This window comes from Saimiri boliviensis, chromosome 1 (assembly GCF_048565385.1).
Source record: "Saimiri boliviensis isolate mSaiBol1 chromosome 1, mSaiBol1.pri, whole genome shotgun sequence".
NCBI lineage: Eukaryota > Metazoa > Chordata > Mammalia > Primates > Cebidae > Saimiri > Saimiri boliviensis.
Window position 1 is genome coordinate 17137465 of NC_133449.1, and position 14785 is coordinate 17152249.

At 43.2% G+C, this 14785-nt stretch overlaps 1 protein-coding gene across 2 annotated transcripts in view; it reads left to right on the forward strand.

The window, feature by feature from the left end:
• Positions 1 to 7576, forward strand: part of VSNL1 (visinin like 1) — a 111778-nt gene extending 104202 nt beyond the window's left edge. For both annotated transcript variants that reach the window (XM_003935219.4, XM_010345746.3), the window contains exons 3-4: positions 244 to 459; positions 6340 to 7576. In XM_003935219.4, the coding sequence (XP_003935268.1) occupies positions 244 to 459; positions 6340 to 6537 (414 nt within the window). In that variant the 3' untranslated portion in view covers positions 6538 to 7576. The remainder of the gene's footprint in view (positions 1 to 243; positions 460 to 6339) is intronic.
• Positions 7577 to 14785: the final 7209 nt, after the last annotated feature.

Sequence of the window (14785 nt, forward strand, 5' to 3'; positions counted from 1 at the left end):
AGGCCCCATCAACCAAAAGCCACATGTCACCAGCCTCACCCCCAGGAAACAATAAGATGCCTGTGCATGAGCACACGCTGTGAGGAGCCTCCCCTGAAGCCTGCCCTTGCCCCTGTAGCCAGGCCAAACCTCTCTCCGATGGGTGAAGCTCAGGAGCGCCCGTGATGCTGTCATTAGGAACCTACCTCATCACCGCAGCGCTGTCCCCTCCTGACACCTGACCGCTTGTGTTTTCCTTTGCAGTTCTTCCCTTATGGAGATGCCTCCAAGTTTGCCCAGCATGCCTTCCGAACCTTCGACAAGAATGGGGACGGCACCATCGACTTCCGAGAGTTTATCTGCGCCCTGTCTATCACCTCCAGGGGCAGCTTTGAGCAGAAGCTGAACTGGGCCTTCAATATGTATGACCTGGATGGTGATGGCAAGATCACCCGAGTGGAGATGCTGGAGATCATCGAGGTGAGGCCCGGGGTGTGGCTGGCGGGTGGTGGGCACAGAAGGAGGTCCCACGGCAGCCTCCTGGGTGCAGGCCTTGGTGGCTCCTTCTGTCCCTGCTCCAGCCCTGCTGGCTGCACAGCACACCTGGACTTCTCTCGCTTCTGTCCCCACTGCAGCACAGTGCGGGGGACGTCCCGGAACCAAGCCGTGGGGCCAGTACTGTCATTACAGTGGCATCGTCATCAGCCATTCACTTGTCACTGGATCTCCCATGAACTTGTCTTACTGGGCACAAAGAATGTCATGGGCTCAGTTTCTCTGAAACTTAGTTTACCTCTGCTCTGCCTCACTCCCGCTATGTCTACCGGGCATCCGAGGCTGCCAGGAGCTCCTGGTGGTATCCCTCCCACTTCTGATCATTTCACAGCAAGCAGGCTTCGCCCATGTGTTTGCGAGTATCCCAGGATTCCTCTGCCACACCACCAGCTGTGTACTGCGCTCCCAATGTGAAGGTCTTCTTGGTTTTCCTCTAATGCCCAGTCCCACTTCGGGGCCTTCCACTTCCTCTTTCTCTGCCCAGCATGCCCTGCTCTGGCCTCCTGGGGCTCCTCCCTTACTTCACTCCCATCTGTGATCCTATCCCACCTCCCAGACAGGTCTTCCTTCCCTCGTCCCTTCCCAAATATGCCCACCCCACCCCCACATCAAAGCAATCTAACCCTCACCAAGAGGGGTTTTGTTCCAGCATCTGTACCTGCCCCAGATTGCCTTGTTGAGTAGAATATATGACAGAATACAAGCTCTGTGAGGAGGCTCTTCCCTCAAGGTGGCATGCCCAGAACCCAGACCCAACCTGGAGCCTGACAGGCATGCAAGAGCGGGTGCATGGTTCAGTAGCTTTCCTTGAACTGACTGTCTTTGCATGGGTGCCCACCCCTGCACCAGCCACTCTGACCAAGGAGAGAAAAGTACCACTTGCCGAAGGTAGAGTCAGGTGCTCCATCCTGAAGCTGGGGGATGCCTCATCCAGACACCAAGGGCTGAGATCAGTCAGGGGCGGGTCCCCAGAAGGAAATAGGATAATTGCAAGAAACACAGGCCAAAGCCCCAAGGACCCCACAGGACTCTCACTCTCCTCCCAGCCCCCGGGAGAAGTCACCCGTCGACCTGCTGCCTGGGAAGCTGGCCTCATTCACTCGCACACCCTCCCTTTCCACATCTTCAGTCTCTTCTCTCTTGGCTTCTCCCCCTCAATACCCACTCCCTTTCAAACACACCCAGCAAACTCACATCTTATTTCTTTATGTGTATTCCCTTCATTCAATTCAATATATATATATTTTCAAACAGATCAATCAGAAAAGATACAGCACAATAATTCTAAACATGTGGCTTGATTTTCTCAACTTTCTCAATCTTTAATCTTTTGTTCATCTTCCACACTTAACTTGGCTCCCTCCAACGTCTCTCTACAGAGTAGGTTTTTCTAAGTTTATTCTCTCTTTGACTTCTTGTCATTTCCCCCTTTGGCCACCAAATCCCTTTCTCTCCAAAATTTTTCTCTCTAATCCTTGTCAGTGCCCTTCAGCCAGAGCCCCCAAGGATGCATCCACACTTACACAAGTTGAGTTTATTACTGCTTGCAGTGAGGGAATCTTGGGGCAACTCAGCAGAAGGGTATTAGAAAGGACTTACAGGATCTGGGCTTTGGGAGGGTGATTTGGGGAGGGTTTGGGAAAGCAGGGGTTCACTGTGGATTGGGTACTGTCAGGGAGTGGGGACACTTCTATGATTGGGTATCTCAATAATCTCACCTAGGCGGAGGGGACACAGACGGACGCAGTGCTCTAATGGGTGATGCTCACGCATCACAGCCGGGAGTAGGGATGCGTGATATTTTGTGTCTGTTCAGACTTTGTGACAGAGTGGTTTTGTTTTTGTCTTGCTCCACCATGGTCACAGGCATTTTGTGACGTTGAATGTATTTGGTGTGAGACCTGACTGTGAGGGCTGGGCCAGCTCCTGGCCACAGCAAGGCCGGCGGACAGGCCAGGCCAGCCCCTGGCTGTCGGTGGCTGCTTTTCTTTCTCTTCGTTCTTCTGCATTTCTCCCCATCACTGCTAGCTCTTCCTTTCTTCTATCCAGTGGAGCGTTCTCATGCGGAGCTTCTGTGGATTGATTTCTCACCTGGTCATGGGTCACATTTTCCTGCTTCATGACATGTGTAATAATTTTTATTGGTTCCTGGTCATTATGAATGTTACATTATAGTGTCTGTATTCTGTTTTCTTCATTTGAAGAGTGCTGAGATTAGTTTTGACAGGCAGGTAAGTGATATGTAAATTAGTGTGATCTTTCTGAGGCAGTTTTATAATTTTAAGCTTTTAGAGCAGATGGAGAGTAGCTCTTCTTTAGAGAGTTAGCCCAGTGACCAACTTGTGACCATTTTGGGGTTCTTTTTTTTTGAGACAGTGTCTCACTCTGTTGCCCAGACTGCCATGCAGTGACACGATCTTGGCTCACCGCAACCTCTGCCTCCCAGGTTCAAGTGATTCTCCTGCCTCAGCCTCCCGAATAGCTGAGATTACAGGCACCTGCCACCATGCCTGGCTAATTTTTGTATTTTTAGTAGAGATGAGGTTTCACTGTGTTGACCAGGCTGGTCTCAAACTCCTGACCTCGTGATCCACCCACCTTGGCCTCCCAAAATGTTGGGATAGCAAGCATGAACCACCACGCCCGGCCCATTTTGGGGTTCTTAATGATTTTCTCATATATTTAGTGAGGTTTCTCTATTCTGGCTGGTAGGAACCAGCCCCCTGTGCGGTGATACTTATTCAGGTATTTAAGTGAAAGAAGACATATCAGAGTATAACTAGACAGAAAATATAAATAGAAAAGAGGTTTCCAGAGGCCTGAGGTCCCGAGGCAACCTGATGTTTAGAGGTGAGGAACAGGAGGCGCTATCAGTAAAAGAGAAGGAGAAAGAATCATCAGCAAGGTCAAAGTCAGAAAGGAGGAGTGAGAAGTCCGGGAAGGGAAACAGACTGTTTGTTTCACAGGGAAGGAATGGAACGGGCAGCCCTGTCCAATGCTATTGATAGGAGAAGTAAAAGGAGAAAAGTAAAAATTGACAATTGGATTTGGAAACTTGGAGGCCACAGGTGAACTAGCTGAGAATAGTTTCAGAGGAATCGGGTCCACATCCTAATTGGAGCAGCCCAAGAGAATGAGAGTGGCAGAAGCAGACGGTGAGCATAGAGAAGTCTGCCAGAAGCTTTGCTTTGAAAAGAATAAGAATAGAGAGTAGGCCCCCAGAATGACTAGGTGTTTAGCAAGCTCTTTGCATTAAGAACCAGAATGCTCTGCAAGCCTGTGTGAGCACGAAGCGTTGTTCACCTTATTGTTCAGAAACTTCTTTGTAGACTTTTATCTTCTGTGTGCAGCCTAGTTTCTGGACGAACATTGAGGAGACCTCCTAGGCAGATTTCTGAGGCTTTCTCTCTTCCTAGCTCCCTCTCTGGTCCTCTGCCCCAACATTGCTGGCTGTCTTCACCTTCCCCCTCCAACCATTGTCTCTTCCAGTTCGTGAGGCAGCCCTGCTTGGGACCCTCCTCCCTGCGCCGTGGTTCTGGAAGGCTCCCGGCCTGAGATCATATGGTTCACCTACTTTGTTTCCCACCTCTTAGGAATTGCAGTCTTGCACTGACATTTGTAAAGTCTGAAAAGAGCCATTTCTTTTATTTTTGTCCAGTTTTCTAGTTTATACAGAAAGACAAGTCAGTACAGGCCAATGACGGCTGGGGACTGCCGGGGGGCATGTTCACACTGAGCTCTGGGTCTGGTGTGCTCTCAGCCTTTGAGATTTTATTACCTGTAAGAGTCTGCGTCGGAAACGGCCCTTCCTGGTTTTGTTTTCGCAGTCCCAATTGCAAGGCTGCATCATGGCTATGATTAATGAGACCCTGCCATTTTCAGAGTTGCTATCTGAGGGCCAGGTGGACCTCTCGTGTTTACATTTCTTCATACCCTGACTTTATTAATAGTGCACTTGTCTTGCTGTCTTCGTTCATATCCATTGCCTCATGTAAGGGCTTTTGATTTCATCTTTTAAAGGTCAGGGTGAGAGTGGCAGCTTACATATGGACAGGCCATTTGTCTCTTTTTAAATTCCAGAGACAGTACACATTCTCTGCTTTTTCCTTGTGCACCACTCTGGCCATTAGAGTAATCAGAACCATGTCTACCAATTATCTACAAAATGAAATTTCAAAAAGTCTGCCTCTTTTAAGAACAAATTTCTTAAAGTGTTCCATGATACATCAATAGAGTCTAGCTATAAAAGTGAATACACACAAAATATTTTATCTCAGTGGACATTATAACTTGCTAAATAAAGCACTTTCTAGTGAGTGGTTTGCTCTGATTGGCATTTCTAAACCCAATTTTATGAGTTATAATTTACAGACCATAAATTCACCCATGTCAAGTGTACAACTTAGATTTTTAGTAAATGTACAGCGATATGCAACCATCACCATAATCTAAATTAAAATATTTTTATTACCCCAATTAGAACCATCATGCCTAAAGGCTCGCTCCCACCCTAGGCTCAGGAAAGCAGCATATCATTGTGTCTCCATGGATTTGGCTGCCTTTCTGGCCATTTCACACAAATGGAATCACATTTCTGTCTGACTTCTTTATATTTTTGAGATTTATCCATGTTGTAGCATATCCATTTTCTTTTGTTGCTAAAATAGTATTTTTTTTTTTACTGTATAGCTTTATCCTATTTGTTTACAGTTGATGAGCAGCTGTTTCATATCCACATTTTGGCTATTAATGATACTGCTATGAATGTTCTCATGTAAGATTTTGTATAGATGGTCATTTATTTTTTAAGGGAATTTTCTAAGAAAGAAAATTTTTTTATACTTTGGAAATTCCATATCAAGAATTAATTGTATATAATTAGTTGGCCTAGATCATTGAAATCTTCTCACTGTATTCTTTAACTTATAAACAGAGTCCCTTCTCCACAACTCTCTCTAAACCAAATTCTTGCAGAGTTTAATTTTAATGGTACACCTGGCTTGGTCTTCTTATTATATTCTAAGTTTCTTATCAGTTGGCCCCACATTTCATCTTTTCCTAAATCTCCAAGGTTAGTGTATTTTGACTGTTTTCTGCACCTAAATGCAGGTTGTTTAAAGTTGAACCCATCATGTTCCTTCCTGAACCTAGTCCTAAACCATTATTTCTAATCTCACCATTGAGCCACCATTTCTGACCGCTTCCTCTAGCCGAAAACCTGGGAGCCACCCCAAATTCTTCTATATCCAACTGGTCACCAGACTCACCCATATTTGATTATGTCACTCTCTTATTCAATAGCATTTAAGGAGTTATTTGAAGTAAAGTTAAATTATTTATCCTAGCCTAGGGAACTGTGATCTGCTTCTCATTTCTCTCTCTTCAGCTTCATCTTTCAACACTTCACGTGGCCCTCCCTCCTACCGTCCCTTGCCCCACATCCCATGCTCTAGCAAGCTAAAGCTTTTTCATTTGATCAGTATTTATTGAAGACCTATGATGTGGTAGGCATTGTACCAAGCCCTGGACAGGAGTAAACAAAGTGATGATCCCTAGCTCCACAGAACGTACTCTTTGGTGGGGAAGACAAAGCAGTTATTTTAATAAAGATGAGACGTATTCTGATGGGGGAGATGATATGGGTTGTCACAAAAACTTGCAGCACAAGGAGTGAAATTCCTCTGGGAAAAGGGATGCTGAGGCTTGGAGGATGGGTGGGATCCAGTCAGGGGAAGGGGAGGCAAGAAGAGCTCTCTGCCCTCCTGGGTTTCTGGTAATACCACCTGCAATGCTCTTTTCCCCAAGGCTATCTACAAAATGGTGGGCACTGTGATCATGATGAAAATGAATGAAGATGGCCTGACGCCTGAGCAGCGGGTAGACAAGATTTTCAGCAAGATGGATAAGAACAAAGACGACCAGATTACACTGGATGAATTCAAAGAAGCTGCAAAGAGCGACCCTTCCATTGTATTACTTCTGCAGTGCGACATCCAGAAATGAGCTGATGTCAATGCTATGGACTGCACAAAAGTCTCAATGTTTCATTCAGTCTGCAGCTATTCACACATACACACACACACACACACAAATATTGCTTGGACTACCTATAAATGGACTTGCTTCTTGTGTTTGAAACACTCGTGTGCATGAGATTGTCATTTGCTAATGAATTTTAAAAGCATATGTAAAACAAAACCTGCCACAGTGCGGTATGTGTAATATCATTTCATAAAAACCCTCTTTCTCCAAAGCCTGGGCAGAAATGTGCTGCAAAGAGTTATATAATTTCTTGTTCATGTTTTGCTAATGCTCGTATCTCCTTGATTACATAATGTTAGTAGCACTGAGACCCCCACGGTAATGTAACTTAATTATAAGCTATGTCACCACCCTCCTGTAAAATAGCATTGGACAGACACGGAGGGACCTTTGGCTCCTGCGTCTTGTCCACACACCACAAGAGCTTGTATTATCAGTGAATATAAATGTACTATATTTGCATGCCTTTTGGGTTTGCCTTAATTCTTACCTCATTTGCATCCTACCAATCTGGAAAGAGCTGTTTTGGATGAATGCAGTATAAAATGTAAAAACCCTGCTAAATGATTTATTGATTAAGTATATCTATCTATATACACATATACACAAAGATATTATTTATCGAAAGTAAAAAAAAGATGGAAGTATATTGGTTTCTGTTTGAATTTTCAAAGGCTTCCAATGTGGTGGCAATAAATGTCCCAAATAAATTTATAACAATTGATTTTCCCCCTAATTCTTATTTTATAATTTTAAAATTGCAGCAGATGCTTATAATAATCATGGTCAGCTAGCAACAATGTACTAAATCTACTGTTAAATGTACAACTTTGGAATCTGAAGAATGAGTGACAACAAAAGGAAAAAAAAAGCAACTTTCCAACTTTTCATCCAGGCTCCCAAAAAAGGATAATGAACATGGCATGTGAAGAGTAAAACAGATTTGTTCATTTCAAAAAAAGATGTTCGTTCTATGACAATAAATTTTATCTCAGTGTGACTTTCGTGCTAACAATGTATGTTTAGTACAACTACATAGAGCTGTGCACACACAGTAGATAGGCTTCGGGTATCCTCCAGCATAAGCCAGTAGGAAAGAAGACGTCTGTCTTCCCAAATCTAAAGTATACAAAAAATAACAATACCTTTAATAATAGAACAGAACTCTGACTCTTTTGGTCTTGAAGAAGGCAGAAGAGATTCCATCAAAACCTCTAAAAGCAGGTTTGCATTTTCAGAACATGGCCCGCTAAGGAGTTGAGTTTTGTACATAGCACTGCCCAAAAGTACTTTCTCTGATGATTGGAAGGTCTCCATCTGCACTGCACACTAGCTGTAACTGCCCATATGACAATTGAGCACTGCAAGTATGGCTAGCGTGACTGAGGAGCTGAATCTTCTTCTGTAATTAAACATAATTGGCCACATATAGCTAGTGGCTTTAGTAACAGACAGTGGAGTGCTATATTATTTATTCAAGGATTTTTTATTGAATGCATTTTTTTAACCATTCTTTATTTGTCTTAGGATCACTAAGTGACACTAAAGTAGGGCCTAATGATTTTATTCATCCATTTAACAAGAAATGGTGACCCCATTACAAACACTTAGGACACCAGTGGTACCTGAAACACTGATAGAACCAAAATTCTGCCCTGAGAAGACAGTCCTATATGTGAATGGAATGTCCTAATATCCTTCACCCTTGCTCATGGTAAGCCCAAAGTGTAGGCGGGGAGAGATCAGGAAGGCTCAGTACATCTCAAGACTCCTTCCCAACTAAGTGAAGACAGGTAGGTAGGTGAGGAGGTGGGGAGTTCCTCAGAATGGCACCTGGTTAAGCCAGGCTCTGAGTAATTCATTCATAACAAATCTTCATTGATCACCTACTGTGCACCTAACATCATTCTTGTGTGGTGAGAGAGACACACTAAATACATACACACACAAATGCCAAATATAATAACAATGAAGAAGATCAGGGCAAGGTAACATGAAGGGGAGTGATGGGATACTTTGGTGGCCTTTTGCAATAAGGTGGTGAGGTGACATCTGAAGCAAGACCTTCATGGAAGGAAGTGAACTATATCTGGGCACTTAGGGAAAACAAACCCTCCAGCAGACTCACTAGTTCTTTTTACAAATAAAATGTAGAAGCTGGGCCAGCAAGCAAGCATCTCGTTACTTAAGTCCCTGCTGCTGTGAGAGTGTGGGGTGGTGCAGTGATCCTGGAGAGAATGTCCAGCAGCGTGTACCTAGAAGTATACCATTCCCTCTGTCCCAGCATTCCCACTCCAGGTTTATTATCCCAAGAAACTCCCACTGAGGGCTATAAGGGGACATGTCCCAGGATAGTTGTGGGGTGGGTATTGGAGGCAATCTAGTGGTTCGCCACTAGAAAAACAGGTAAGGAAAATACGGTGGATGCACCCTATGGCACACTACACAGCAGCTGGAAACAACAGACTGATGGGTACAGCGACATGGACATTTCAAAAATGCTGAGTGGAAGGAAAAGAGCAAAATATATTGCCCAGTATTATATTCATATATAAATGAAAGACACAGTCTCACAAAATAACTCACATAAAATTAAAGGAAATACCACATTATAATGGTTTCTATGGGTTTGGGTGGTGTTGGGAACTGGGTTCAGTTACTATTGTTCCATTACAGCTTGACCCCCAAACCTAGAGGCTTAAAATGAGAACAATCACTTTATTATTTTTCCTGGCTTCTGTGGACCAGAAAGTAGAAGGAAAGGGCTCAAATGAATGATTCTGCCTCATGGTCTCTCATACAGTTGTAGTCAGGTGGCAGCTGGAGCTGAAATGCGCCTGGAGCAGCTGGGGGCTGATTGGGGATTTCTGCTCTTGCAGTCTCAGGAGTCATATTATTTCCACAGGGGCTGTGGCCTCCAGCACAACTATTCATACAAAGTTGGAAGTTTTATCATCTTTTCTGACCTAGTATCTGAAGTCATGAAGTGTCACTTCCACAGTATGCTACCGGTAACAAGAAAGCCACACATCCATCCACATTCAAGGGAATCGGACTCCATCTCTGGCAAGATTCTAGAAGAGTATGTGGAATAAAAGATACTTGTTGCCATCATCTTTGGAAAACAATCTGCTACGGTCTACCTTGCGGCCACAATTCATATCGTTTCCCATGCAAGATTGTTCATCCCCTCCCAAGAAACCACAAAATCTCCTACCATTATGACTTCAAGGTCAGGCTTGAGGCCCAAGATCTCATCATATAAAGCTCCTCCTATGTGGTTTTTCAGTGACAGTGCACCGAGTCCCATTCTTCTTGATCCAAAGGATTGAAAATAAATGGAGAATTGTCTCCTCTCTTCCCTTCAACATGCAACATGCAGTGATGGTACAGGCTTAGAATAACTGCAATAGACACACTTTCCAAAAAGGGGGAGAGGGAAAGCACACAGCAACCCCAGGTCCATAGCAATTCTGAAATCCAGCCTGGTACACTCTATAAGGTCCTTGACTAGGGTTTGGTCCTGCTCTCTGGGGCTTTCTCTCAATGATTCTTGGCTCTGCCTTCTGTGCTCATTTCTACCCTCTGGACCATCCTTCCTTTTTCATTAAAAAAATAATAAATTTGTGTTTACAGCTGAGTAGTTTTCTCAATCTACTGCCTGCCCATACAATTTCAGGAGGAGAAAGACTCTTTATTTTGTACTGTCTGTTTGTCTTTCAGTCTAAGTTGACATTCTTTTAAAAGCCTTATGGGTTTCTCATGTGACAGTTTATAAAATCCACTCCATAAGCAGAGGCTCATTATGAGATTGCTATAGAATACCCCTAATAATCTGAGAAGCCCTACTGTTTAATGGAAATAACCCAAAAGGCACATTTTAGAAGGCAGACTGTTGTCTGTCTGAAAAGGTCTAAAAACAATGACTTAGATCTTTCTGAGGTCCTCACAGAGGATCTTACAGTCCCACTCTGAATTTGACTTTTGTAATGTAGCCATTTCATATTTGAAAATCAGTTTCCACCTTGAAGAGTGCCTGGGAACGAGAAACAGTCTCATCTCCTTTGTATATAATTGCTTGTTCTTCATTCATCTCTCTTTTCACATGTGTAACGGGTAGCAAAGAATAGCCGAGGGGTCCTTTTCATACTTTGTCTAGATGTCTAGACATCTGCTTGGCTAGATCACCTTATTTATTGGGTACATCTCCTATTTTCCATGTTACCACGGCATCCATGTCAGCAAACACCTTTTCTCCCACTCTCAGTTGCATTTTTCTTTCTTTCTTTTTTTTTTTTTTTTTGAGACAGAGTCTCGCTCTGTTGCCAGGCTGGAGTGCAGTGGCACAATCTTAGCTCACCACAACTTCTGCTTCCTTTGTTCAAGCGATTCTCCTGCCTCAGCCTCCCGAGTAGCTGGGACTACAGGCACATGCCACCACGCCCAGCTAATTTTTGTATTTTTTTAGTAAGGACAGCGTTTCACCATGTTGGCCAGGGTGGTCCCAATCTCCTGACCTCGTAATTAACCCACCTCAGCCTCCCAAAGTGTTGAGATTACAGGTGTGAGCCACTGTACCCAGGCTCAATTGCATTTTTCTTACTTTCCTTCAGCTCTCCCCAAAAGCATCCTTGAGACCTTAGGCTTCTGCTAACAGCTTCTGCAATGCCTGTTAGATTCATGAACAGTCTCCTCAAGGCCCTTCCAGTCAGTGTCACGTCTTAGATTTACTTTTATTTTGGTTCTTCTACTTCCGGATACCAGTTACTATCACCATATAACAAATCACCACAAAGTTTAGTGACTTAAAATGATTACTGAATTATCTCTGAGTTTTTGTGGGCCACAAATTCTCAGATGATTCACTTGGGCAGTCTGGCTTGGGACTGCTCACGTTGTTACAGAGAGACGGTAAAACACAAAGGGGCTGGAGCAGCTGAGGGCTGGCAGGGCGTCTCTCGCTCTCCATGCAGCCTGCCTCGGCTTTCTCATGTGGATTGCCTCCACACCAGCACAGGGCTCCAGCATGAGCATTCCAGAGATCAAGGCGGGATCTTCATTCCTTTTCATTGCCTTTCTGGCCTAGCCTTTGGAATTACGAAGTATTATTTTTACTGCATTCTGTTGGTTATAAGAGTTACAAATCTGATGAGATTAAGAAGAGAATTAGACTCTATAAGACAAGGTTCTGGGAGAGCATGGGAGGGATCTACCATTGTGGCCATCTTTGGAAAACACAACCTGTTACAGGGAATAAAGAATGAAGATAAAAGGAAATAATCACTGCTTTCCTCAGTGCTGAAGGTAGCCATTAGCTGAGGTGTACCTTTAACTAAACCCTCTGCAATTGAGTTCCATTTAAACACATATTGTATCTTAGCAACCTGAATCCTCCATGACCTTGCTATCCTAACCAGCTAGTGGTTCCTTCAGAAAGGACTCAATACGGGCTTCCTTTAATCAAGTGGGCCTGGGTTCTACTGGTTCTAGCTTACACTCAACTGCCATTTTAATTACCATGTTAAGTAGCTGTTTAACTCCTGCTGCTGTTCCGAAGGGAAAATGACCCCAAGTGTCTTTTCTTTCTTTCTTTTTTTTTTTTTTTTTCCTTCGGAATCTTGCTCTGTCACCCAGGCTGGAGTGCAGTGGTGCAACATCAGCTCACTACAACCGCCACCTCATGGGTTCGAGATTCTCCTGCCTCAGCCTCCCGAGTAGCTGGGACTACTGGCATTTGCCACCAAGCCAGGCTAATTTTTGTATTTTTAGTAGAAACAAGGTTTCACCATGTTGGTCAGGCTTGTCTCAAATTTCTGACCTCAAGTGATCTCTCCGCCTCAGCCTCCCAAAGCACTGGGGTTATAGGCGTGAGCCACTGCGTCTGGCCAACCCCCACCAAGTGTCTGATTTTCTATACCTTCTCTAGCCTCAACTCTGTCTCCATTCAGAAATCATAAGTTCCCGTATTTCCTCTCATTCTGTAAATAACTCTAAACTGTTTTAAAAAGGGAATCATATTGCTTTAAGGCTTCGTTTTTCCTGTAATTCATTCATTCAGGGTTACAGTCTCTGGATGAATATGAAATACTTTCTTAAAGAGGCCAGATGCTTATTTCTTCCACACAGTTGTAAATCACATCAAGAAGTAAAGCACAGGCTTAAACAGATGTTTTTAGAGAGCCTCACAGCAAAGGATGTAGAGCGGTCTAGCAAGAAATGGTCAATCAGAGCGTCTAAGTAAAATGACACACTGTTCCCTTACCTTCTTTTTTGAAAACAATTGTTTGCCAAATCGTTTGGGCATGCACTTTGAATTTTTTTCCCAGCATTTTGCAGATCTTCAGACTCCTAAGGTATATTATTTTCCAAGTTCTACCTTTGAATGTACCCATCAAGTACCTGATTAACTAGCTGTTTAGTGTCTAAAGAGTTATCTCAAGGTTGCATGTTCAACCCAGAGCTTTTCCTCTCCCCACACAGGAGTCCATTACTCCAGCCACTCCTGCATTGTTCCTACCTCTGTGAATGAACCGTGTTCATCCAGCTGTTTAGGCCTCAGCTCCAAAAAAATGATCCTTGATCCTCTCTCACAACTCCAGTATTCTCATCGGCAAGTCTTGCTGCCTCTCAAGTCTGAATGTTTGTCTCCAACACCTTAGTCCAAGTCACCATGACTCCTTACCTCGACCACTGCGAAAGTCTCCAAATTGCTCATCCTCTTTCCATGTTTGCTCCACCTTCATATACTCACACAGCAGCCAAAGGCTTCTTTTAAAATGCAGACACCAGGTCTGCTGCTCAACATAATTTCAGGGCCTCAAATGATCTCACTCTGCCTACCACTGAAGTTTACCCTCTACCAATCCTCCTTGCTCACTAAGCTCTATCAGCACTGCCCTTACAATTCCTAGACATGAAGTTCAGTCTCAAGACCCATGCCCTTATTTCTTCTGCCTGGAACCTTTGCCTTGCATATTTTCCTCCCCACAACTTGCCCTATCGCTTGTTCCAGACTTCTACTCAAATACTACCTTCTGTATTGTTCCCGACACTCCATTCAAAATACCTGTCCTCCCCGCCCTCTCACATCCTTACCCTGCTTTATTATTATTCGTAAGAATTACTATTCACTGAAATTATGTATGGTATTGATTATGTCTAACTAGACTTTAAATTCCATGAAGACAGATTTAGTAGTATTTTAGGAAAAGCTCTGGGTTGAACATGCAACCTTGAGATAACTCTTTAGACACTAAACAGCTAGTTAATCAAGTACTTGATGGGTACATTCGTAAAGGTAGAACTTGGAAAACCAGTCTTCCCAGTACTTGAAACAGTCCCTAGCTCAGGGCATGAACTTAATCATTTTTTAATGAATTAATTTCTACATTTTCAAACTGAAGAAAAATTAGGCAAAAAAAAGCCCTCTTATGCTTGCTATAATTAGTGAGTACACTCAGGCCACTTGTTTCTATAGATTCTATCCACATGCCAATGCCAAAGCCAAAATTAATATGCTAGATAGCAATATTATATATACTTTAGAAAACTTCATTTGCTGACTCAAAGAAACAGCTTATTTATATCCACATTATTACTTTGCCCACCCTTAAATAAAAAAACCTGTTCCTATAAATATTCTGATGTATCTTCAGGTCCATGGGCATTTAGTTCAAGCCATGGAACACTGGTAACTTTAAAACTTTTAGGACTGCAAATTTCAAACCAAGTTCTCCTGAAAATCTGAATTGGTCAAAGCAGAACACATATATGTAGATGTATAGCTAAGTGATCAATGTAACCAAAAAGTATTGCCCCAGGACAAAGTTTGTAAACACTTTCTCCCCCATCCTCACATCTAGTTTGTACTCAGGAGAACGAACGTTTAATCAGATATTCTGATCACTTTGTTTTCATCAGCTGGCAACATTTCTAATCCAATTCATGACTACCAGCCAATAGCTTCCTACACAGAATTTAATCATTTTGGTCTCCAAATATATACAGCCCAGACGTGAGGAAGATATGCCCCCCTCCCAAAAAAAAGCACTAGAAAATGGAAGGAAGAAATGAGACATGAAAACTTGCAAAATATTTAAGAAGGCAATTACTGAATCTTTAGTGTTGGTTACTAATTTAAGTAACTATGTTATTTATTCTTTGGTTTATGAAAACTTAACACATTTGTCACTTTTTTTTTGAGACAGAG